At 51.3% G+C, this 22,300-nt stretch overlaps 1 protein-coding gene across 1 annotated transcript; it reads left to right on the top strand.

Moving 5' to 3' along the window:
* Positions 1–399: 399 nt before the first annotated feature.
* On the top strand, positions 400–21,555 carry Safb2 (scaffold attachment factor B2). Its single transcript, NM_001303144.1, has 21 exons — positions 400–661; positions 1,828–1,915; positions 4,959–5,023; positions 5,100–5,303; positions 6,216–6,278; positions 7,241–7,268; positions 8,123–8,783; positions 9,113–9,162; positions 9,678–9,778; positions 12,523–12,672; positions 12,753–12,862; positions 14,581–14,708; positions 15,955–16,046; positions 17,394–17,530; positions 17,764–18,054; positions 18,397–18,534; positions 19,157–19,199; positions 19,765–19,895; positions 20,814–20,926; positions 21,007–21,073; positions 21,242–21,555. Exons 1-21 carry the CDS (start codon positions 491–493, stop codon positions 21,384–21,386), a joined length of 2,976 nt encoding a protein of 991 aa, NP_001290073.1. The 5' UTR covers positions 400–490; the 3' UTR covers positions 21,387–21,555.
* The last annotated feature ends 745 nt before the right edge of the window (positions 21,556–22,300 follow it).

Below are 22,300 nucleotides of genomic sequence, written 5' to 3'. Positions count from 1 at the left end.
AGACGCCTCTACACAAGCGCCGTGAGCGCGTCGTTAGAGAAGGCGCAGGCGCATCTCTCCGGCTCTCCCTTGTCCACGGACCACGACGCATGCGTGCAACAGGTCATGCGCCTGCGCATTGAGGGGAAAACGACAAATCGGTGTCCGAGCACCGTTGAGCGGTGGCGTGCGCAACGGAGAAGCGCTACAAGATGCAAATCAGGGCTGTGACCATTAGACGCTTCAAAGCGATGCGCGTGCGCATAAAAAGAGGGGCTGGGCTTACGACCGGTTGCGCATGTGCATTTGTACCACCGAGGCTAGAGACTGCTTTGGTGTGCGACCTAGGAGGTGCGTCAGAGCCGTGCGCCTGCGCAGCCGCAATGAGAGGCGGGAGGAAACCAGTGCGTTTTCCTCTAAGGCGGCGCCATTTTGTACTCAGAGCCTCTGCAGCCGGGGGCAGCGAGTGTAGGAGGTTCCGGAGCGGGGTTGGGAAGTCACGGAAGCGAGAATGGCAGAACCTGTGACCGGGTCGGGCGACCCGGCTTTTAGTCCGGTCGCTTCGGATAGTGGGATGCGGCGGCTCAGCGACCTGCGGGTGATCGACCTGAGGGCGGAGCTGAAGAAGCGGAACCTGGATACAGGAGGCAACAAGAGTGTGTTGATGGAGCGGCTGAAGAAGGTGAGGGAATGCGGTTGGCGCCGTTCGCCCGAGCACGTAACTGGTTTATCAGAGTCGGGCGGGGTTTCCTACCTCGAGACCCCATTTTGGTCTGTGCTGTCAGCCACCGAGGGAGCCGAGGCTATGTGACCTTGGCCAGCCGCTATCCCTCTCTGTGCCTTGCTTCCCATTTGCCCTGGGGTTTGCAAGAAGCGAGGCAATAGGGTGGCCCTGGGCACTTCTCTATGACCTTGCATCTGCAGCTGTCTTTTCTGCCACCTCAGTTTACTGTTCTGGAGAATTTGTCAGTCAACCCCATGGTTGGGTCTGCTCAGTGCCTCTGCACAGACCATGCTCACTCCCAGTTCTGGTCCTCTTGCACTTCCCTGGCCTGGAGCCTAGGTGTCATCTTGAGTCAGCATGAGATGTCACTGTCCTGCCCTAGAGAAGTCTCGTTTAGTGCACTTGACAACAAAGTTGTCTTCGTGGAATAGGGTCCTTGAGAGTTAGGGCCTTCTGGTTGGCTGCAAGTGGAAGGAGCCAAATACTTTTAATGAAAATTTGCCAGCTTGCTTTCTTCCCCAGCCTGTGTTCTGTTTTTCTTTGTCAAAAATCAGTGCCTCCCCCCATGAGACTTAATTTTGGACAGCTCCTGTAGCCCAGGGTGGCCTTAGACTTGCTGTGTAGCCTGGGCTAGCCTTGTTCTCTTGATCTCCTGCCTCCCTTTCACCTCCAAAATGCTGGACTTAAAGGTTTCTTCGTTGTGGCAGGCCTTTTGAGTCCCATTGAGCCCTTTGCCTTGCCTGACTCAAGGACATGTTTCCTGACATCCCCTGTGTTTGATGAAAGAGCACATAAGACAAATAGTCATCAACCCTGATTTGGGGGTAATACTTGGATTTAATTTAATTTTTTTGTCTGCGCTGGGGATTATATCTAGGGCTACATGCTGCCAGGTAGTGTATGACCACAACCTGCTGACCCTGATTCTGCAACCCAAGCTTTCAGCCTCCCTTTCTCTGAGTTTTGGGCCTTGAGCAGTAAAGGGGAGCTGGTTGCTGGATGTGGTCTGAAGCTGGATTGTGAACACTTGCAACTGGGAGGTTGCTACTTTAAAAAAAGAACACTTTGTACCAGTCTCTCCTAAAAAATAACTTTGTTTACAAATCCACCCTCTTTCCCATCAGGCATTTAAAGAGGAAGGACAAGAACCTGAGGAAGTCGGTATCAGTTGGGGAGCTGTAAGCAAGAGGGCTATAAAGAGAAACACCAAAGGTACCTGCCTGTGCTTGATGCTGGGCCTGGGGAATGAGTGTCAAGACCAGTAACTGCTCTGTATACATGTAGTAATCATACTTACATGTACATGTGTTTGTGACAGCCTCAGTGTTACATTGTCCACCTTGGGTTTTGTTTTTGTCTTAAGGTTTATTTCCCCATGTGTGTGTGTGTGTGTGTGTGTGTGTGTGTGTGTGTGTGTACACGCCAACATGTGAATGCATGTGTGTTTGGTGCCCACAGAAGTCAGAAGCAGGTCTTGGACCCCTTAGATCTGGAGTCAGGAATGGTTATCAGTCTCCATGTAATTATTGGGAACTGAAGCCCGTGCTGTGTGACAGCAGCCAGTGCTCTTAACCACTAAACCATCTATCTATCTGTTTAGACTATCTAACTAGTGATTTGAGCAGGCTGCTGACCTGTGAATCCCAGCGCCCTCCATTTTCACTAGAATTACAAGTGTCCTCATGCCCAGCTCTTCAGGTGTGCTGGGACTGAACCCAGGCCCTGAAGCTTGCTTGTACAGGAAATGTTTTACTGGCTAACCTGTCTGTCTGTTACCCTGAAACGAGAGAAAGATGGCTTTTTGTCAGTATCCTAGGCTGAAGCAAAAGAATGGCCAATTCCAGGTTGGCCTGGCTTTGTGAGACTTGTTAAAAAAACAACTAAGGGTTAGCTACGGTGGTATATGCCTTTAATCCCAGCACTTGGGAGACAGAGGCAGTCTGGTGTCCTGAGTTTGAGAGCTTGAGAGCAACCTGGTCTACAAAATTGGTTCCAGGACAGCCATGGCTATGTAGAGAAATCCTGGGGGGAGGGAGGGGACGGACACAACAGAGGGCTGGTAAAAAAAAAAAAAAAAAAAAAAAAGACTCAGCTATTAAAGGTGCCTGCTGCTGAGTCTTAGAGTTTGATCCTTGAGACCAGCGTGGTGGGAACAACTGGCTCCCAAAAGTTGACCTTTGACCTCCACATGCACACTGAGGCACACAAGTGCTCACCTGTGCTCACAGAGACCACCGTACAGTAATTTTTTTAAAAAAAGCACTAGCCTGGAGGCCTAGTATAACCCTGGCTGCTTGTGTTGCAAACACTTGCCTGCCCTGACTTAAGCAGCATTGTCAGGTGAGCCTGGGGCAGGTCTGACATGGTGAAGAGGGTGCCTCCTTGGGCAGAGCTGTGCCTTTCCACCTCTGGAGGTGCTCAGTAGTGTGGTGTTTGGTATGATGCACTGGCCTGTGGCTTCCAGGCCAGTCAGGCTCTATGATGGCAGGAGTGAGTTTTAGCTCACAAGACACTAAGTTAGTTGTTCTCTGAGCACTACTTTCTGGCAAAGTGGGAAGAAGTTCCAGGAACGTCACAGTCATGGCCTCTCACAAGTGGGGCTGACTCAAACAAGAGGATTGGGATGGGCAAGTGTTTGACCAGTATGCAGAAAGCCCTGCATTTGCTCCAGAGCCACTCAAATACAGGTGAGAACACTGCATGCAGAATGGTTCTGACCTGTGCAAGGTCTGCAGTTCTTGTTGAATTGGCTAATGAATGTGTTCCTGGTGCTGGTGTTCAACCATCCTTGATATGTCCTTTCTATGTCCCACGAAGGTACTGCATGCCACCACAGAGTGCCTGAGTCTTCAGAGTCCCATTCTCCAGCTGAACTGTCCTGAGCACCATAGGGGTTATCCAGTTCTGAAAATTTAACCAGGGCCACTACGAACTTTAGCCATCAAGCTATGGTTTTGGCTGGGATTTGATTGTTAGTCAAGGTCTTGAGGATTCTTAAAAGTTGAGGTTTCTTTCTGTATATATATGAATTGGTGTGCACATATATGAGGTACAAGGTCAACTGGTCAGTTATCCATGTTATTTTGTGGGGTAGATTCTCACTGGCCTGGAGCCTGCCGATTTAGTCTGGCTGGTTGACCATCAACTCTAAGGATCCTCCTGTCTCCACCTCCCCAGCATTCCTCAGATAATACTCACCCTAACTAGTTTTGTAGTTTTTGCATTTTATTTAGTGTGTGTATGTGCCTGTGTGTACCCATGAGGACATGTACACATATATAACACAGTGCAAGAACAGAGACCAGAGAGGACTATCTAGGAGCCAGTTCTCTCTATCAAATGTGATCCAGGAACCAGACATGTCAGACTTGGCAGCAACTGCTTTACCTACTGAGCCATCTCACCCTCTCCCTGCTTTTGTTTTAACATTTTTATAAGTATGGTGGCCTACATGTGGTATCAGAGGACAGCTTTATATAGTTGACGCTGTGGATTGAACTTAGGCATTTGCTTCCGGAGGGAGAGTTGGTAATATTGAAGATGACATGCAAATGGGCAGCTGGATCAGGAAGCTGGATCGTCACATTTCCATCTATGCACAGGAAGCAGAGAGAACAAAAGGGAAGTGAGGCTCATAGAGCCTTCCCGCAGTGACAGACTTCTTTCAGTAAGGTCCCTCCTCTTTCCACAGGAGGGTGCCTGAGGCTTGGTGGTCAACCAGGCTGAGTCAGTTGGCTCCAGGCCAATTGGTGAAGTACACATGAGATTCGGTACTAGGAGATAATGTGGATAACAACTGGAGACCCATTGTTGACATCAGAACACCCAGTGCAGCTATGCGTGTACCGCATAAGACCAGTGCTAAGTTGCAAAGTAAGCATGCAGGCAGAGCCAGAATGCAAGTGTGTCCATAGACAGCACTGCAGGTGTCCCAGTCTTGCATAGCCCAGTGCAACTGGCAGTCAAGTTTCCATCTCAAGTGTTTGTTGCCTGGTGTGATGGGGAAGCAGAGGCATTCAGCTCCAGACGAGCCTAGCTTGTTTTTGGAGGTGTTTACTCTGGGACAAATTTGAGATCTCTTACAGCAAAGTCTGGGCCCTATGCTAGGGTGATTGAAGCCTTGACTTAGACACCCACCTAGATAGAGTCCCTGCAATATAGGCAAATAGCTAACAATATGGAATTGTGTTGTCCTCTGTCAATGAATTGAGGCTGGCTCTGATCTCTAACACAATTGACACTATTCTATAACTAGGGGCCAAGATGGAGGAGGAGGGCGGTGAGGACACCGGCCTGGAGGAAGATTCCAGAGATGGGCAGGTGTGTTGGGCCTGGGGGTGGCACACCTTCCCATACCCCAGGGTCTTGGTAACTGACACCCTCATTCCCCTCACAGGATGAGACTGTGATTCTTCAGAGTTCACAAGACAGGGACACTGTGGATACAGGTGTGCCAGATGGGATGGAGGCTCAGGACCTCAGTGTGCCCTGCCTGGGGAAGGCCGACACCGACAAACAGTCTCTTGATGCCTTTGATGACAGTAAAGAGTACGTGGCCGCGCAGCTGGGACAGCTTCCAGCTCAGCTCCTGAAGCATGCTGTAGGTAACTTGCAGCCACATGTGCGCCAGCGGCCCCAGGGGCTCAGCATCAGGGCTACCCAGGCCCTGGTAGAACCAGACCCTGAGTTTAATCCCTGGTAGGGATTATGGGCCAGTGACTACTTCTGCAGCATAGTGTAAAGAGTGCTGTGGACTCAAGTAGACAGGTGTATGAGTGGCATGAAGACTGTTTGGATCACAAGGGCTTTAACTGCTCTGGAAACACACTTAACAGAACAGTTTGTCACCTGGTGATGCTGCTGCCTGAGGCCAACCCAGGTCTGTCCCACGAGCACCTGTCATCTTGTACAGATTGGCTTTGCTTGATGCTCACAGCAGTTGATTCCATGTGGTGTTGTGGTTTTGTTCTTGAGGGACTTGCTGGAATTGAGCCTCAGCTGAGGTCAGGGGATGTAGGAATATCCAGGTCTCAGCATCATCTGAGTGGGTGTGTTCCCAGCAGAGCTCTCTGGGCTGTAGGAATTATCATGGATCCCAAGGTGAGAGGAGAGCAGCAACTCCCAAGTGGTTTGTGCGCGCGTGCGCGCGCGCGCGCGCACACACACACACACACACACACACACACACACACATACACAGAGACCCAAGCATGCACACAGCAATAAGTAAGGTTAAGACTGCAAAAGTAGAGCTGGAGTAGCTCCTGTTGGTGTGTGGGTCTCCTGTTCTCAGAAACGGTCAGGAAAGTCAGTGTCTTCAGCTAGCATGCACCTGAGAACTGCCATGAGCCTTAGCCTGGAGTGAAGGCTGACTGTGCTATCCTCAGCCGAACTGAAACACTGATGGGTGCTGTTGAGGAGTGGACGTAGGTTGTATAGGAAGCTGTGAAGTGCAGGCTGAAGTCTTCACAGCTATGACCTCCATTAAGTCATGTTCTGATTCATTTCCCAGGTGAATGAGGATGTCTTCAAGAACACTCTGGAAGCTTCCATGTCAGACCTTAAAGTAACTATGGTGAGTGAGTCTCCCTGTGGTTCTTGCAGGGTAGGAGACACTGATGTTCCAGACAAGACTCTGTGTGTGCGTATGTGTGTATAGAACACAGGTACACTGGATTTTTATCCTGTGGCAGTTGCCTGAGGGACAGTTGGGGAAGCAGATGTACCTTGGTTTACAGTTCTGGGGGGTTTTGTTTCAAGGTCAGGTGACTTGCTATATGTTTAAGAGAAGGCAGAGTATCATGGCAGTGCGAAAGTGTACCTGGCCCTTCATGGTGGCCAGGGAGCAAAGAGAGGAAAAGACAACAGAAGCCTCTCCTTCCCCAGCCAGTATTTTCCTTTTGTATGTTCACATTCACCAAAAGAAGGAACCATTGATGGGACCCGAGCCTTGTAGTCCAATCACCTCCAACCTTCCAGTATGGTACAGACGGTAACTGGAGCCTGCATTTGGAGTCTGGCACATAGGTTGTGGAGGTACTGTGAGGTGGGGCTATGATCAGGACCAAAAGGCCAGGCAGCTGGGCTTTGTAAGTGCCTGGAAGGTTCCCAGAGAAATCCAGGCTTGGAGTTAGAGTAGTTGAGTTCAGGGATGAACTTGAAGTGGTGGTAGCTCAGAAGCAATAAGGGGTGCAGCTCCTGGTGTGCAGAGATCACACCTATACTGGGGACTATGCAGTGCAGTGAGTACAGCCACTGTCCTGAGTGTCCCACTGTCCTTGCATCCCACGCTCACTGGAGGAGGGGAAGATGACCACTGCCTTGTCTCTCTGTATCTTTGCCATTGGCTACTTGGTAGAAAAGGGTTCAGTTTCAGGCCCAAAGGGGTACTTAGCTTGGCACCCAAGAGTCTTTTCAAGATGTGGCTGTCCACTGAGAAGCCTCTGAGTGGATGATGCCTTGGGGACAGATGTGTGCATGGGATCTGTGGCTGTGTTATTTAGAATGATATGTACCCTTCTATTCTCTCTCCAACAGGCTGGTGAAGAAGCCCCGTTGGAACCAGGTACTGCTGAGACAGGCACAACAGTGCAGCTTGGCGCCCTGCTGCTCGCACTTAAGTCCTGTCTGTTTTCAGCTGTGTTATGGTTTCATAAATCACCCCAGTGGTGGACCATCCCAATCGCACAGGATCAGAGATTGGAAACCCACTGTATCACCAGATCTGTGTGTGTGCTGTGGCAGCCCAAGGCAGTCTTGGGGGCAGATGCACCGCTTGCATCAGGCCATGCAGAGTGGCTATAAGTGGCCACCAGGTGAGGCAGTGAGTCCACACACGAGACAGATCTTGTGATACCATACCAAGCCAAAGTCATGGGGTTGAGGCAGTTGAGGTAGGCTGAGGCTGTGGTAGGGGACTTACCCCAGAAGCCACCAATGCCAGAAGATAAGTGGGTCTCGGCCAAGATGTTCATCCTCAGCCCCCATGGACTGCCATGTTCCCAAAGATGAAGAGCGGTTCCAGTAGCTTTGGACTGTAGTGCTGACCGCGATCCATCAAGCTGAGAGCAGCAAGCCCCTCAGTAAATGGTGACTGCCATGGCTTCAGTACTCTGGACATTGGGAAGGAAGTCAGAAGACACAGGCTTGATGGAAACCCTGAAGAAGGCTGTGGAAGCTGCACTATGGTTGTAGGGTAGAAGTATGGGGGGGGCCCACTTCTGCCATTAGCGCAGGCTGGGGGCACCATGGCCGTGGGCGCAGGTAGGGTACAGGCGCTGTGTAGCGGGTTTTCCAATCTCTGTGTAGCCAGCAGTTCTGTCAGTGTGAGCAGGGCCGCAGCGCCCGAGCCGCAGTTGTGATTGCTTTATTTCCCTGGTGATTAAACCTTGTGCCATTCTATTCCTGTTAAATCCGTAGAAAATGAGAAAATACTCGACATTTTGGGGGAAACTTGTAAATCTGAGCCAGTAAAAGAAGAAGGTTCGGAGCTGGAGCAGCCCTTTGCCCAGGCCACGAGTAGCGTGGGGCCAGACAGGAAGCTGGCGGAGGAAGAGGACCTATTTGAGAGCTGCGGCCACCCGGAAGAGGAAGAAGAAGAGGAGGAAGAAGAGGAGCAGGAAGAGGAGCAGGAGGAGGAGGGAGATTTAGCTTTGGCCAGCAGCAGCAAGTCTGAGTCTTCAAGCACTCGATGTCAGTGGAGCGAGGCAGACGCCCTGTTAGCAGTAGTGAAAAGGGAGCCGGCAGAGGCGCCTGGTGGAGGCGGAGGTACTCAGCACTGGCGGAAGCGAAAGCGAAGGCGGAAGCATCAGGCAGAGGCAGAAGCTCTGGGCACGGGTGGAGGTACCTGGATGAACCGCGAGCCTGTAGGGCTAGAGGAGCCAGTTGAACAGAGTAGCACGGCTGCCCAGCTCCCGGAGGCCACCAGCCAGGAGCTGGTGCGAGCGCCCACGGCAGCCCCGAGCCCTGAGCCCCGAGATAGCAAAGACGACGTGAAGAAGTTTGCTTTTGACGCTTGTAATGACGTCCCTGCGGCTCCTAAAGAGTCCTCAGCCAGTGAGGGTGCTGATCAGAAAATGAGGTTTGTTGATTCTCAGTCCTAGACCAGACGCTTTCTCCTTTCATTGTTACTAGGACACACATGAGCTGTTAGAGCCTGCAGTCGGCAGCCACACTGCCCAGCTAGCTCCTTCAGGCAGTTTCATGTCTGCATACATTTAATCAGTGATTGATTTTCCCTTACTCAACCTGCTATGGTTGGGCTCTTAAATTGATGACCAGTGTTACTGTGCTATAGGGATCTGACATTGTATGTGGTCAGATTTTTCAACATAAACTCACAAAAGGTATCTGTAAAATTCGTTCACTTTAGCTTTTCTGTGTTGCAGTAACATTCATTTTTGTCTCTAGCTTTGTTAAGGAAGAACAGGATATAAAGCCAGTCATTAAAGACGAGAAAGGTAGGCCTCCCTTGTCCTATTTGCCACGTGGTGACCCAGGGAGGGGGTGGGCTCCAGGCTGCCACATGTGATGGCACTATCCTGATCCACTGTCAAGACTCTGAGTGTTTGTGTGTTCTTCTCTGTTGTGCATCATGGGTAGTATGTCTAGACAGGAAAACCTGCTCTGTAAGTGACAAGGAGAAACAAGACCCCTTGAGCCATCTTTCCAAGGCTTCTCTGTCATGAAGTGCTGTTCTGATTATTTCTGGAGTGAAAAGCCTGGGGGCTTCATGTAAACTGTGTGCAGTGTGGGGAAGTGGTACAGGAGGAGCTCTGAGCTTCACTACCCCACCAGTTCAGACAACTGAGCTGCAGGTTCATTGCACTGTGTCTCAGAAATAAGTTAGAAAATGATTTGAGGAAGACCCTTGACTCCACACTCATGCATAGGTATGGCAAGTGACTCTTGCATTTTATCCCCTGTGGACAGGTCCTGCCACAGTGGCGCTGATGACCTTACCTTCTCTCTCCAGGCCGTGCCAGCTGTAGCTCAGGAAGGAACCTGTGGGTCAGTGGACTGTCCTCCAGCACACGTGCTGCTGATCTCAAGAGCCTCTTCAGCAAGCATGGGAAGGTAGGGAGCCCCACATCTGCCTGCTGGCATGGTGGGATTGGAAAAGCATCTAGTATCCTAGCTTTTAGTGTCTGTTTCCTCAGATGTTTATATTTTCTCTTGTTCATGCAGAAGATGGAACCTGGGACTTAATGTATACTTGGGAAGCACTCTGTCACTGACTAGATCGACCCTCTTGGTTTGGACTTGGGGAAGGCTCTTGTAGTCCTTGGTGACCTAGAACTCACTGGGCAGACCAGGCTGGCCTCAGACTTGGCACCACCACTTCCAGCTCCCCTGCCCTGTCATACTGAGTTCTCACAGTTGAACTGTCTGCTTCTTTCCACATGTGAGACAGCTGTGGTAACAGACTTGTGCCACTACTTGAGGCCTGGGGACAGAGATGAGTTTGTAGAGTACTCCCCTTTGGCTGTCAGGAAGTCCTGGGGTCCGTACCCAGTACCACATAAAGTGGATCTCAGCATTCCTGAAGTGGAGGCATGAGGATCAGACTCATCCTGGGCAACATTGTGCTTAGAGCACCCAGGTTCCAGCAGAGAATAGACTCATCCTTTCTTGTCTCTTCTCAGGACTATGTGAGGACAGTTCCCTCTTAAAGGTTCTTTTGAGTTTAGAGCCCATACAATATTATTGTGTGCCAATAATCAAGCTGTTGGCCTCCGTATCCTTCAGCCCGAAGCACTAGAAACTTGAGCATGAGACTGGGTCCAGCTTCCCAAGTGGACACACTTGAGCACTTCCCTCAGGCACTTAGGAACAGAAGAGACTACCCTGTGGTAGATGAGTCTGAACAATGGGACAGAGAGTACTCTGAGCAAGTGCCAGGGCATGGGTGTGGTTCCTGCAGAAGTCTTCATTATCCCTGGGTGCAGACCTAGGCACCTGTTGCCTGCCTACCTACTGCAGATGGTGTCATAAGACAAGCTCTTAAACCAGAGTTTGTTTTTGGTTGTTTGGTGCTTCTGCCCTCCATGTACTGTGGTATGTACAGAGGGGCCTATGCCTTGAGAGCCAGTGAGTGTATGTGTGTCTGCATATGTCCCAAGAAGGGCAGAAGCATTAGGACAGCAGGGCAAAGGATAGGTTTCACATAGAGTGGTCAAGGGTGTTCCCACGACTCAGACTGGGGTGCAGCAGACCAGTGTGTATCTAGACACACAGCCTTACCTCCAATATGAGAAGCATGTTGTGTGCCTAGGGTTCTGGAGGACATCATGCTGCCATTCTTCTCTCTGACTGGGGTCCCAGGGCACTATGCCCCCAGTTTCCGTCTGTCTGAATTCCAAATCTTTAGGTGCAATTGTCCCTCTGGCCATTTGACTCTCTGGATGTTGTTGAGCACATGTGTGTATTTGCAAGGGATGTTTGTGTGCTGGAGTGCAGTCCCAGGTCCCAGAGCACAGGGCTGTGCCAGTTCCTGCTTTGCCATGTTCATGTTAGCAGTTATGCTTGACACTAAAGGCTCAGGTCTACAGCCCCAGGCCTTTTCTGCCCTCAGGCCTCATTCTTTGTGCTTCATGACTGAGCAGGGCAGCCTTGTGCTTCAGTGGATAGAAACCCTGTCCAGCTGTGATTTTTTTTTTTTTTAAGATTTATTCATTTTATTATATATAAGTACACTGTAGCTGTCTTGAGATACACCAGAAGAGGGCATTGGATCTCATTACAGGTGATTGTGAGCCACCATGTGGTTGCTGGGAATTGAACTCAGGACCTCTGGAAGAGCAGTCGGGTGCTCTTAACCGCTGAGCCATGTCTCCAGCCCCCAGCTGTGATTTTTGCCTTTGTTTTTCAACCCACTGCCTTTTTCTCCCAACATTTTTAGTTCATTCTCACTCCCTGGCTTGGAGTGTTTTCAGAGGAACACATTGGGTTTTCTGGGCTCTGCTTTTCTTGCTCCTGTCTTTAGGGACTCACATTGTGGACTGTCCTGGACTCTGCCAGTCATTGTTTTCATGGGATTGAGGCAGGCGCTAATTCTGTGACCTCAGGCTGTGCCAAGCTCCTAGCCCTGCCTCTCCTTCCCAGGCCTGGTTGGTGTCTCCCAGTTTTTTTGTTTCATTCTGGTACATTCTTTTGCACTTTGTGCCATGCTCTCTACTATGCAGTGCCAGTCACTGTCTTGCAGTTCAGGTAATTTGGGGATCCCTACACCTTCCTGACATAAAGGGCTACTTCTTGGCTGAACAGATTTTGGCATCCACCAGGTTTGTCTCATGTTACCTGTGGCTGAGCACAATAAACCCCTGTCCACATGGGCAGGTGTACCAGCTGCTGGCTGTCCTGTCTGAGTGGTGAGGGTCCCTCTTGCATAACTCCCCATGCTTGAGTCAGGGCACTGTCATCCAGTTCAGATCCTTTGCATTTTCTCAGCTCACCTGTAACCCACCTCAGTTTCCCTTCCCTGCCCATGCCCTGGAAACTCCAGGTCTGCAAAGTGTCAGCCCTTCCTTATGGTACGGTGGCTGCTGCCTTCACCAGAGGGCCTGGCACAGAGGCTGGGGCCTGGTGGGGATTAGGTGCTACTGAGCAGGCACTTTGGGCTATGCAGGGTCTGACTAGGTTCCATGAAACAAACTACTCTAATAGACAAAGATTCTCTAGAGTCCACAGAGGGCGACTAACAGAGCTGAGTACTGAAGACAACAGCAGTTCTAGGTGACTGCTGCTGGGCCTTTAATAAGCACTGTGGTTTTGTGACAGGCCAGATGTGCCTTTATACTGGTGTGTTCTTTCCCTTGGAGGTCATTGGAGCCAAGGTGGTTACCAATGCCCGCAGTCCTGGAGCTCGATGCTATGGATTTGTGACCATGTCCATGTCAGATGAGGCCACCAAATGCATCAACCACCTGCACAGAACAGAACTGCATGGAAGGATGATCTCTGTGGAGAAGGTAAGGTCTCTGTTGTTGTCAGCTCTAGCAATAACAGGGCCTTGTCACCCCCAAGTCACCACCACCTCTTTACATTCTAGGCCAAAAATGAGCCCTCTGAGAAGAAGTCAGCAGACAGGAGAGCTTGTGACCAAAAGGAGAAGGTGCCAGGGCCAGACAGGCCTCACCCTGTGAAGATCAAGATGGAGAAGTACAGTGACGTGGCGACCCTGTCCTCTGGGGACCCAGTGCCCTTGTAAACCCCCAGTTCCTAGGTGGTAGCCACAGGGCTGTGCAGTCCTTAGCCAAAGCCCAGAGCCAGAGAGCTGGTTAGCATTGGCCTCCCAGCCATGAGAATGTCCCAGACCTGGGCTGACTCTTAACCCAAATGTACAAGAACTTTCCCACCTTGGAGCAGACCTTAAGCAGGCCATCTGTCCTAACCTGACAGAGACCAGGCGTTCTCATCTTTTTTTTTTTTTTTTTTTTTTTTTTTTTTAAATATCCCAGCATGTCATGCATCTCTGCGGCACCCTGAGATGCTTTAGCACCTTGGAGCCCAGAGCCTCAGGATTGCTTTTGCCAAAGGATGTGGTTTGTTTTTGTTTTTGTTTTTTGTTTTTGTTTTTGTTTTTTTTTTCCCCTAGCAGAAATAGACAGGCACAGACTTGGAAGTGTGGTGAGTGCCTGACAGGTTCTGTTGTCACCATTGAAGAGACTTTGGCAGGAGGGTTCTGCTGCTAGGTGTCACATGGGTAGTGTCAATGCAAGTGGGGCAGGGCTTTATATAAAGCTGCTCAGCAACTCTCTATGCAGGGCACTGGGGAGCAGACTGGCTCAGAGTACTGACTGTCCTGTCCCACAAGTCCCATAGTGAGGAGGCAGCAGGTCATGAGGACGGCATCGGGGAGGCAGGCTCTGGGAAGTACTCAACAGGTGTTCCCCAAAGCATAGGTGAAGCTCCAACTTACTTTAGGAGCTCCTTGCTATAGCCATGTGGCCAAGCATGGCAGTTGGCAGGCACAGCATGCAGAGGTTTATTCCAGTGCTGCCATCGTTGAGTGCCATCTTTGGTAACAGAAGGGTTTATTTGCCAATGAAAGGATTAAAAGTGTTACCAGAAACCTTCCATTATATATAATGGAGAAGGCTCCATTGGGACAGTGCTTCTGGGAAGAAAGAGGGCTATGCCTAGGTGAATACTTGTGTGCTTGGTGTGTAAGAGTCTTGAAACTATGGGAAGTGGGTCAGGCCACGCAGAGCTTGCTCCCCAGCTGGTATCATGGGTACTCTGCCCTGCTTGTCAGCATGAGAGTCAGTTAAGTGTTAGTTTATTATGGGATAGTGTCTCACCTTGTGGCCTAAACTGGCACAGGACTCAATCCTGCTTCAGTCTCCCAAAAGCTAGAGACAGGCTTACCTTACCCCACTGTGTCTGATTAACATTATTTTTCTATAAAATTTCTGTAAAGGTATAAGTATTTTTAAGGTGGTTCAACTGGTAAGGTACTTGCCACCAAGCCTGATGGCCTGAGTCTGATTACTAGAATGTACATGGTAGAGAAACCAGTTGTCCTCTGTGTTATATGTGTGCGTTGTGGGTATACCCACACATGGAAGCAAGCTCTTTTGGCTGGGAGTGTAGCAAGCCCTGAATTCCATTTACAGCACCATGAAGAACCAGGTATGAGGCTACACACCTGTCATCCCAGCCTCTAGAGACATCGATGGAGAGTTGGAGTCCAGCCTCTGGGTTCCCTGAGGAACTGGGTTCTAGTAGCACTCTGCCCTGCTGCTTTCAGCTTTTTAGGCTTCCAGACTCGGGGGATCAGGAGTGGAGCAGGCTACATATCCTCCCTTTTCCTGCTGGGTGAGGCTGGTGGCTCCTGTGGAGATCACTGGGAAACTACAGCTGACCATTTTCAACAGAACTGTGATCAAAAAGGAAGAGAAACTGGAAAGAAAGGAAGAGAAAGGGCCAGAGGACATTAAGAAGGAGAAGGATCAAGATGAGCTTCCACCAGGAACCGCCAGTCATTCTCGAGTAACCAAATCAGGTAAGCAGCATCTTGGATGCTGTTGGGAGAGATGGAGGCCTGGTGGGGCTCAGGGTCATGGGCAGGAGGCAGACAAAAGTTGTTACTTGGCTGGGTCAGCTGCAGACCATGTGATGGAACCAAAGGATCTGTTCTGCAGATCAGGTCTAGTGGCCCAGGCCATCACCCCACTATTTAGAACTGTTGTCAGAGAGATCGTGATCAAGACCACCTTGGACAGCATTGAATGTACAGCAGGCTGAGAGTGGAGTCTAGGGGTAGACCCTGCCACACAGGAGGAAAGGACTTGTCTACAGCAGAAGGCAGCCCTGAACCTGGGGCTGGTAATCATTGGACACAGGGTTCTTTCTCTGGGTCCCTGTCCTGTCAAGGGTATGATAGATTACCCTAGAGCATAGGATGCTCTTGGGGTTGAGGCAGGAGGGACACTTTGGCCAGCCCATCTTAAGATGAATAAAAAGCTGATAATCATAGCCCACCCCCTGCTGGGACCGTGCGCGCGTGCGTGCGTTTTGCCACTGAGCTCTTGTTGCAGCTGGCATTCAAATGGTTCTAGGGTCTGGTTCTCAAGGCCAGTGCTCAGCAATCTACCTGGCCCCAGTTCGTGGGTTTGTTTCATGCTGTTTATGCTGTTTGCTCCCATAGTATAGTGTTGATTGTACTTCCTGTTGCGGAGTTTGCCAGGGTTCTCTGTTTCATCTTCTGTTGAAACCAGTGGCTCACATTGCTAATGCTGAGGAGAGCTGTGTTGTGCCATGTGGTTCCTCAGCAGCAGAGACACTCCTCTCAACAACAGAAGCTAAGAGTTTAAAATAAAACTAAAATTGCTGGGCGTCTTTAACCGCAGTGCTCAGGAGGCATAGGCAAGTAGATGTCTTGAGTTTGAAGCCAGCCTGATCTACATAGTAAGATCCAGGCTAACCAGGGCTACACAGAGGAAGCCCTGTCTTAAAAAAATGAAATTACAGCTTCTTGGTGTGGTGATCCTCACCAGATTCACCACCATCATCCATTGCTTACAGTCTGGACAAGCAGTGCAATGATGCTAGCCAGCTTCTTGGGGACAAATGGAACATCTTTGCCACCCATACGCTGAGGAAATGCGCCCGTTTGCTGGGTGATCTATTCATCAGGAACACACTTGTTACTATTTGCAAGGCAGAAACAGCATTGAAAACTGAAGAGAGCAGTGGACACAAGGTTGAGCCATAAAGGGCCGGCATGCTCATGACTACTTTTCCTGCAGGAAGCAGATGCACGGAGCGTACAGTCGTGATGGACAAGTCCAAGGGCGAGCCCGTCATCAGTGTGAAGGCCACAAGCAGGTCAAAGGACAGAGTAAGCATTGACAGGCAGGGCTGGCATAGCAGCTCCCAGCCTCACTTACCTGGGAGGTGCCCTAGCTGGCATCTTTTGTCTAGCTCTACCCACTTCAGTAGAGAGACTGAGGCACGGACAGCCTTGGCAGTAAATGGACCTGTCTGGCTTGGTCTAATCTGATGGTGGTATATTTGTTTCTGCTGTTGGCCTTGTGCTAAATGAATCCAAAGGAAAGTAGGGCCTTGTCCTTGACAGCACCAGGGCTGTGTGTGGGCCTGCTCATGACTCTTCATTCTGGAAGTCTCTCCCCAAAAGAACCAGGCTGCACAACTGGGTGCTCTGGCAGACATAGGCCCAGGGCGGGAGTGCAGCCGGTGGTCAGTGCAGGCTTGCCTGGTGATGTTCCCACCCTTGCAGGAGAAGAAAGTGAGCATTTGGCTTCTTAGAATCTAGGTTCGTATAGGGCCACAGTGGAAAAGCATCAGCATAGCTATGTAGAGAGCTCACCTACTGTAAGACGCATAATGGTGGGAGCCCCTCACAGTGCATGCCTCAGCTTCATGCCAAAGGCCTGTCGTCCTGTTTCTGTTTTCTTTCTCTTATCTGTGCATGAGTACCACATGTGGAACAGCATGCAGGATTCCCCTGGAGCTGGAGTTAGAATTGTGAGCCTCCCTCCTGGGTCCTCTGAATCTGTAGAGCTTTCTGTTTGTTCTGAATTAGAAATGCTGCCATCTGGGGCTGTGGTTTGGACCAACTCTGACTTCTACAAACACCCACCATGAAAAACCACAAGGACAGACTGACTGGGTGGTGGTGGTACACAACCCTAGCACTGGGGAAGCAGAGGCAGGGAGATCTCTGGATTTGAGGCCAGCCTGGTCTACAGAGAGTTCCAGGACAGCCAGGGCTGCACAGAGAAACCCTGTCTACAAACAAAACACCAAAGCTTCAGAAAAGTCTTAGTCTGAGCATGAGGTGCCCCCTCCCTTTTACCTGGAAGGTCTGGCTTGGCTCTGGTCTGGTGTTGGATTTTTCAGCAGGGGCTCTGCTACAATCTGTATTCTAGGCTGGCCTTGAAATTATAATCCTGCTTCACCCCCAAGTGCTAATGTTACTAGTGCCTGTCTCCCTAAACACTTCTGTAAGATTTAGAGTACCCTGAGTTTAGATATCCTGTGGCACCTGTCACTGCTCTTTGATGAGCACTGAAAAGCCTAGTACTCAGAATCTGGGCAGGGTGGTGTGTGCCAGTCTGACTGCGAAACCTCAGAGAGACTCTGGCCTTCTGCACTATGCTGTGACTGCTGTTGGAGTCACAGCACCCTGCCTATTTGGTTCTCACTGTGTTTTTCTGGTCAGCAGAGCTCCAAAAGTCAAGACCGAAAGTCAGAGGGCAGGGAGAAGAGAGACATATTGTCATTTGACAAGATCAAGGAGCAGCGGGAGCGGGAGCGCCAGAGGCAGAGGGAGCGTGAAATCCGGGAGACCGAGCGGCGACGGTGAGCGGGGCGCTGGCCTTAACCTGCCTTGGCTCCTGTCTGCTTGGAAATAGTTCCTAGTACCATCAGATAATGTGAGGTAGTCTCACATAGCAGAGAAAGCCAAGGCCTCTGCAGACCCTGGTGGGAGGGCAGGGACTCAGCCAAGTCCTCTGAAGTCTGGACAGGAGGCCAGAGACTGAGCGTGGGCAGTACCCAGGCCAGAAACTGAGGATGCAGCCACCTGTGTGCAGGGAGCGGGAGCAGCGAGAGCGGGAGCAGCGTCTGGATGCCTTCCAGGAGCGGCGGGAGAAGGCTCGTTTGCAGCGAGAACGGCTGCAGCTCCAATGCCAGCGGCAGCGTCTAGAAAGGGAGCGGCTGGAGAGGGAGAGACTGGAGAGGGAGCGCATGCGAGTGGAGCGTGAAAGGCGCAAGGAACAGCAGCGCATTATGCGTGAGCGTGAGGAGCTGCGACGGCAGCAAGAGCAGCTGCGGGCTGAGCAGGAACGGCGAGCATTGCGCAGAGCCTACAACCTGGATGCTAGGTGAGCACCAATATGTTCCTTGCCCAGCCACTCTGCCTGGCATGTTGTACTTGTGGGCTGTGAAAGGCCATGGAGAGAGCAAGACTCTGCTGGCTCTCAGCCACTTGGACAGTCCCTGCAGACACATTGAGGAACCTTGTAGTCCTCATCCCTTTTGCACAATCCCAAGGGAGAGGCCAACAGGGAGAGGCATGGGGATCCAGTGTTGTGCTCATGCAAGTGTTCTTGGTGACAGTCAGCTCCCAACAGCCTGCCTCCATCCTGAGATGACAGTACCCTTGGCAACTGTGGGATGCTGCTGCTGCTACCTTGAATTAAGTCTTTTTGCAAAATGCAAACCAGGAGAGATGATGGCTACTGGCCAGAAGGGAAGCGTGCAGCCATGGAAGACAGATATCGAGACTTTCCAAGGCCAGATCACCGTTTCCATGACTTCGATCACCGGGAACGGGGTCATTACCAGGAGCATGTTATAGACAGGTGAGCATCAGCTCCCAAAGCATCATCCAGTACATGGCAGGTGAGTTCCTGTGATCTCTGTGAAGAGCTCATTGCTTTCTGGGACCACCACAGGACATCCACAGGTGGCACTAGGGAATACCAGGTCTTAACCCCAGGTGGAGCATCTGGAGAGGGAAGCCACACCAGGCACCCTGTGCCTAATCCTTAGTGTCCACATGGTGGCTCCACTTGTCCTCTCATGTCTCCCTGACTTCCATGTTCTAGAGAAGGATGTAGGATGTAAGGGCTGAGGGGTCACTGACTTTGAACTCACTGGCTGGAGACTTCCTCAGACTCCCCAGACTGTGTATTCCAAGCTGTCTTAGCCCCATGCTTGGGGGGGACGTGTGAAAGCTTGCCCGGGGCAGCTCTCCTGGACAGCCTCTCTAAATGTCTGCCTGGATAGAGATTTGCTTCCTGCTTTGTCCTGGCTCCACATCCAGAAAAAAGCCTTCCACCTCCCATTGCCGTCCCTGTTGCTGTGTCCTAGCATGTAGCTAGTACTTGGAGGAAAGCCAGTCTTGTCCCCAAGGGAGTCTTCTGCTTCTATCCCCACACACCATCTGCACACTGCCATACCAATGCTCTGTCCCCTTTGCAGGAGGGATGGGTCCAGACCCAGAATGGAAGAGCGGGATGGGCCGGTAAGTGTAAGTAGCTACCTGTAACCCCTGCTGTAGGGATCGGGAGGGGTACCACTCTGAATCTCACCTAATAAAGACTCAGCTCAGCCAATACTTGCTTGGGAACTTGGTGTCTTTTTTCTGGGGGCCTTCATTGCAATGACAGCTTTGCAGTCCTATGGGGAGTTGGCCCCATCTGATTTAGCTGTGTGCTGGTGCTAGGATCCTGACAAGACACCATGGCCCAAGTCTCTAAGGAGGAAATGGGGTCCTTCAGGATGGGCTTAGGTCAAGACAGGAATTTACAAGTGGCTCATCCCCTGGGTGCCCCCAGAGAGTGTTTTGTCATCACCTGTCAGGAATGCTGGTCCTGAATTAGCAAGAGAATGATGGTGGTGTGTGCACAGGCTGAGCTACCATGTTTAGCCCATGCCATCCCCGCAGAGCCACTTCTTAGGCACACTTGCCATCCAGCCTTGCAGCACTTCAGGGGACACGTGCTTTAGCTCAGTGTGAGAAGAGGCATGATAGAATAGGGAAGCCGGGGGCCCCAGAACACATGCTCTGTCTCTTGTGTGCCTTGCAGTACTACCCAGATGACCAGCACAGCCATGGAAGGCCTCTGGAGCACCATGGTTGGGACGCCCGAGACGGCTGGCATGGCTACAGCTCTGACAAGAAGTTGAATGAAGGCCTAGGGCTACCCCCTCCCCCCAGGTAAGTGTTCTTTATAGGAGGAGCCCGAGATGAGTTTCTGGTGTGCTCTTGGTGGGAACCCACCTCCTCTACCTGCTATCCCTGGCTGTACCATGGGTTTCATGATGGCAGGTGGGAACCTTGTCCCTGTTCCTTGGTTGGCAACAGGGTGGGAATCTCCACTTCAGTAGGAGCACTCATGGTTAGGTGGTTTGAGGTGGAGCGCAGGCTGGCTTCCACATAGTCCTCCTGCCTTAACCTCCCAAGCACTTTCCTGCTTCCCTGCGACACTGTCTGCTGTGGGTCCCTAATCCCAGCCTGAATTACACTGCTCTCATTTTGGAAAGCACATATCATCAGCAGGTCTGTACCCCCTAATCTACCAAGGTCTTGCACTCACAAATCCACCACCATGGCTTTGCAGGTACACACTGTGGCACACAGGTACCCACTTAGACACACCATGGCACATACATACCCATGACTCTTAGACACACATACACACACACACACTTGATTTTAGTGAGACTCCTCCATGCTGTGGTGTGTTTGAAGGCAGCTCCTGTCTCCTGTCGAATTTCATACTGTGGACACTCCTGTTTTCTACCCATCAGACTATGATAAAGCAAGGTGTTCTGTGCTCCCTCCCTCCCTCCCTCCCTTTCAGCTGGGACCATGCTGCTAGCACGTGCCCATGTGTGTGTCAGCAGGTTTCCAATAGTGGGTAAACCCAAGTGTGTGGACCACTGGGCTTCTTGTGGCCCCACTGTGTGGCTGCCTTGTAGATGATTGTTCTTCCCTGGTGGTGCCTGGTGTCCTCATTGCCCAACCCTGGTCAAAGTCTGATTTTGAAGATGTCCTGGATTTGGGCTTACATCTTGGCGTGGAGTGATGGGAAGCGCATGGGGGCAGCCATTTGTCATCTTGTATTTGACAAAGGGTCAGCCGAGAATGGGCAGAGCACAGCTCACAGTTGGAGGAGCAGCAGGTTCCTGTCTGGCACAACGCTGTGGACACAAACATGACGGGCCATGAACACATACGGTGGCGAGGTACCAGGGAATGGCAAGGAGTGGGTAAACAGCAGATCTACTATGCAGGCAGAGTCCACAGAGCTGTCTCTCTCCTGCAGGTGCTGAGCGGGGCCTTACAGGACCTGGGCATGGGCATGTGGCAGCAGGCCGGGGTGGCATGGCTGGGTAAGAAGTTTAAATGTCTGCCACTGCCTTCCTCCTTCCCTCCCTCTACATGTGTGCACCCTGGTTGGGCCGGCATTCTGAGGGTGCTATCCAGGGCCCTGCGCTCTGTGAGGTGCCACCTTGTGGTTCCCAGGCATGGCCCTTGCAAACTGTTTGCCTTTGTTCTAGGCAAGGCAGCTTTGCACACGGTGAACATTCCCAGGGCCATATTATGCCTAGTGGTAGACTGGAAGGTGGTGGCGTGGCCAGCCAGGACCAGGGTGGCCGAATTCCCAACTCCCACCCTCACCCCCACTTCACCCGCCGCTACTGAACCCTGCTCTGGACCAAATTCTGCTGCTGCAAGTAGGCAGAAACTGCAGCCCCAGCCACCTCCTACTTGTGGCACTGCTAGCAGTCACGGGTTCTGCCAACCGTTGATGTGAACTCAGTCTCCTGGTGTTTTTAATAAACACAGTCCTATTCTGCCGTTTGTAAGACAAGGTTTCTGTTGCCAGGCATTCCGCGTCCCTCTGCCCATCCCACCCTGCCCTGCTCTTGTGGCTGCAGCTAGGTCCTGCCCTTGGCCCATGCTCGGTCCAGGTCTTCTGCCCCATATCTCAGACATGGTGGAGCTGGAATCAGAACTCAGAGGCTGTGGTGTTAGGGGCAGCTGCAGAGCCACCAGCTGCCTTTCTTCCAGGATCAATACAGAAGCCTGAACTAGCTTTCCCTAGTAGCCTCTAAAAGGCCACAGCCTGGTGGTAGCAAGCACCTCTCGAGCAGTGTTGGCCAACCTCTGCTAGCAGGATGACCCACCTCTAGATTTTTTCTTCCCTCCCGAGCATAGGCTCTGGAGTGAGAGCGTCCAAACTACTCTGGCCGTAGCTTCAAGGGATGTCTTAAAAGGTGAGAGGACCTTGCATGGTGACTGACCATCTAATTGGATTTTTCTTGGTACTTCGCCCTACCACTAGCTGGCTGTGAAGTCACTGGGTCCTTTGAGCCACAATTTCAGTGCCAAAGCCTTCCTTGGACCATCTCTGAAGCCAGGATACCATTTGTCTTCTTGGTGTCTATCCACCAGTGATGAGTGGCACCAAGCCTGCCTCTACATGCCTCAGTCTGCCAGAGCCCACCTTGCCACCAGCCCTTCATTTGAGCGTTCCCCCTTTCACTTGGACCCTGGTCATATGGACACTCTGCATCCCTACACCAGGCCTTGGCCTGACAAGGTCTTTCTCTGAG

This window comes from Rattus norvegicus, chromosome 9 (assembly GCF_021556685.1).
Source record: "Rattus norvegicus strain SHRSP/BbbUtx chromosome 9, alternate assembly SHRSP_T2T, whole genome shotgun sequence".
Classification (NCBI taxonomy): domain Eukaryota; kingdom Metazoa; phylum Chordata; class Mammalia; order Rodentia; family Muridae; genus Rattus; species Rattus norvegicus.
Note: the sequence above shows the minus strand (reverse complement) of the source record. Positions and strands in the feature narration are given on the sequence as shown.

Excerpts from the sequence above, each read along its gene's own strand:
- Safb2 (NM_001303144.1), top strand. The coding sequence starts at position 491 with ATGGCAGAACCTGTGACCGGGTCGGGCGACCCGGCTTTTAGTCCGGTC. Across the intron at positions 1,916-4,958 it reads TATAAAGAGAAACACCAAAG|GGGCCAAGATGGAGGAGGAG; the intron begins GTACCTGCCTGT and ends TTCTATAACTAG. Across the intron at positions 19,200-19,764 it reads TGGAAGAGCGGGATGGGCCG|TACTACCCAGATGACCAGCA; the intron begins GTAAGTGTAAGT and ends TGTGCCTTGCAG.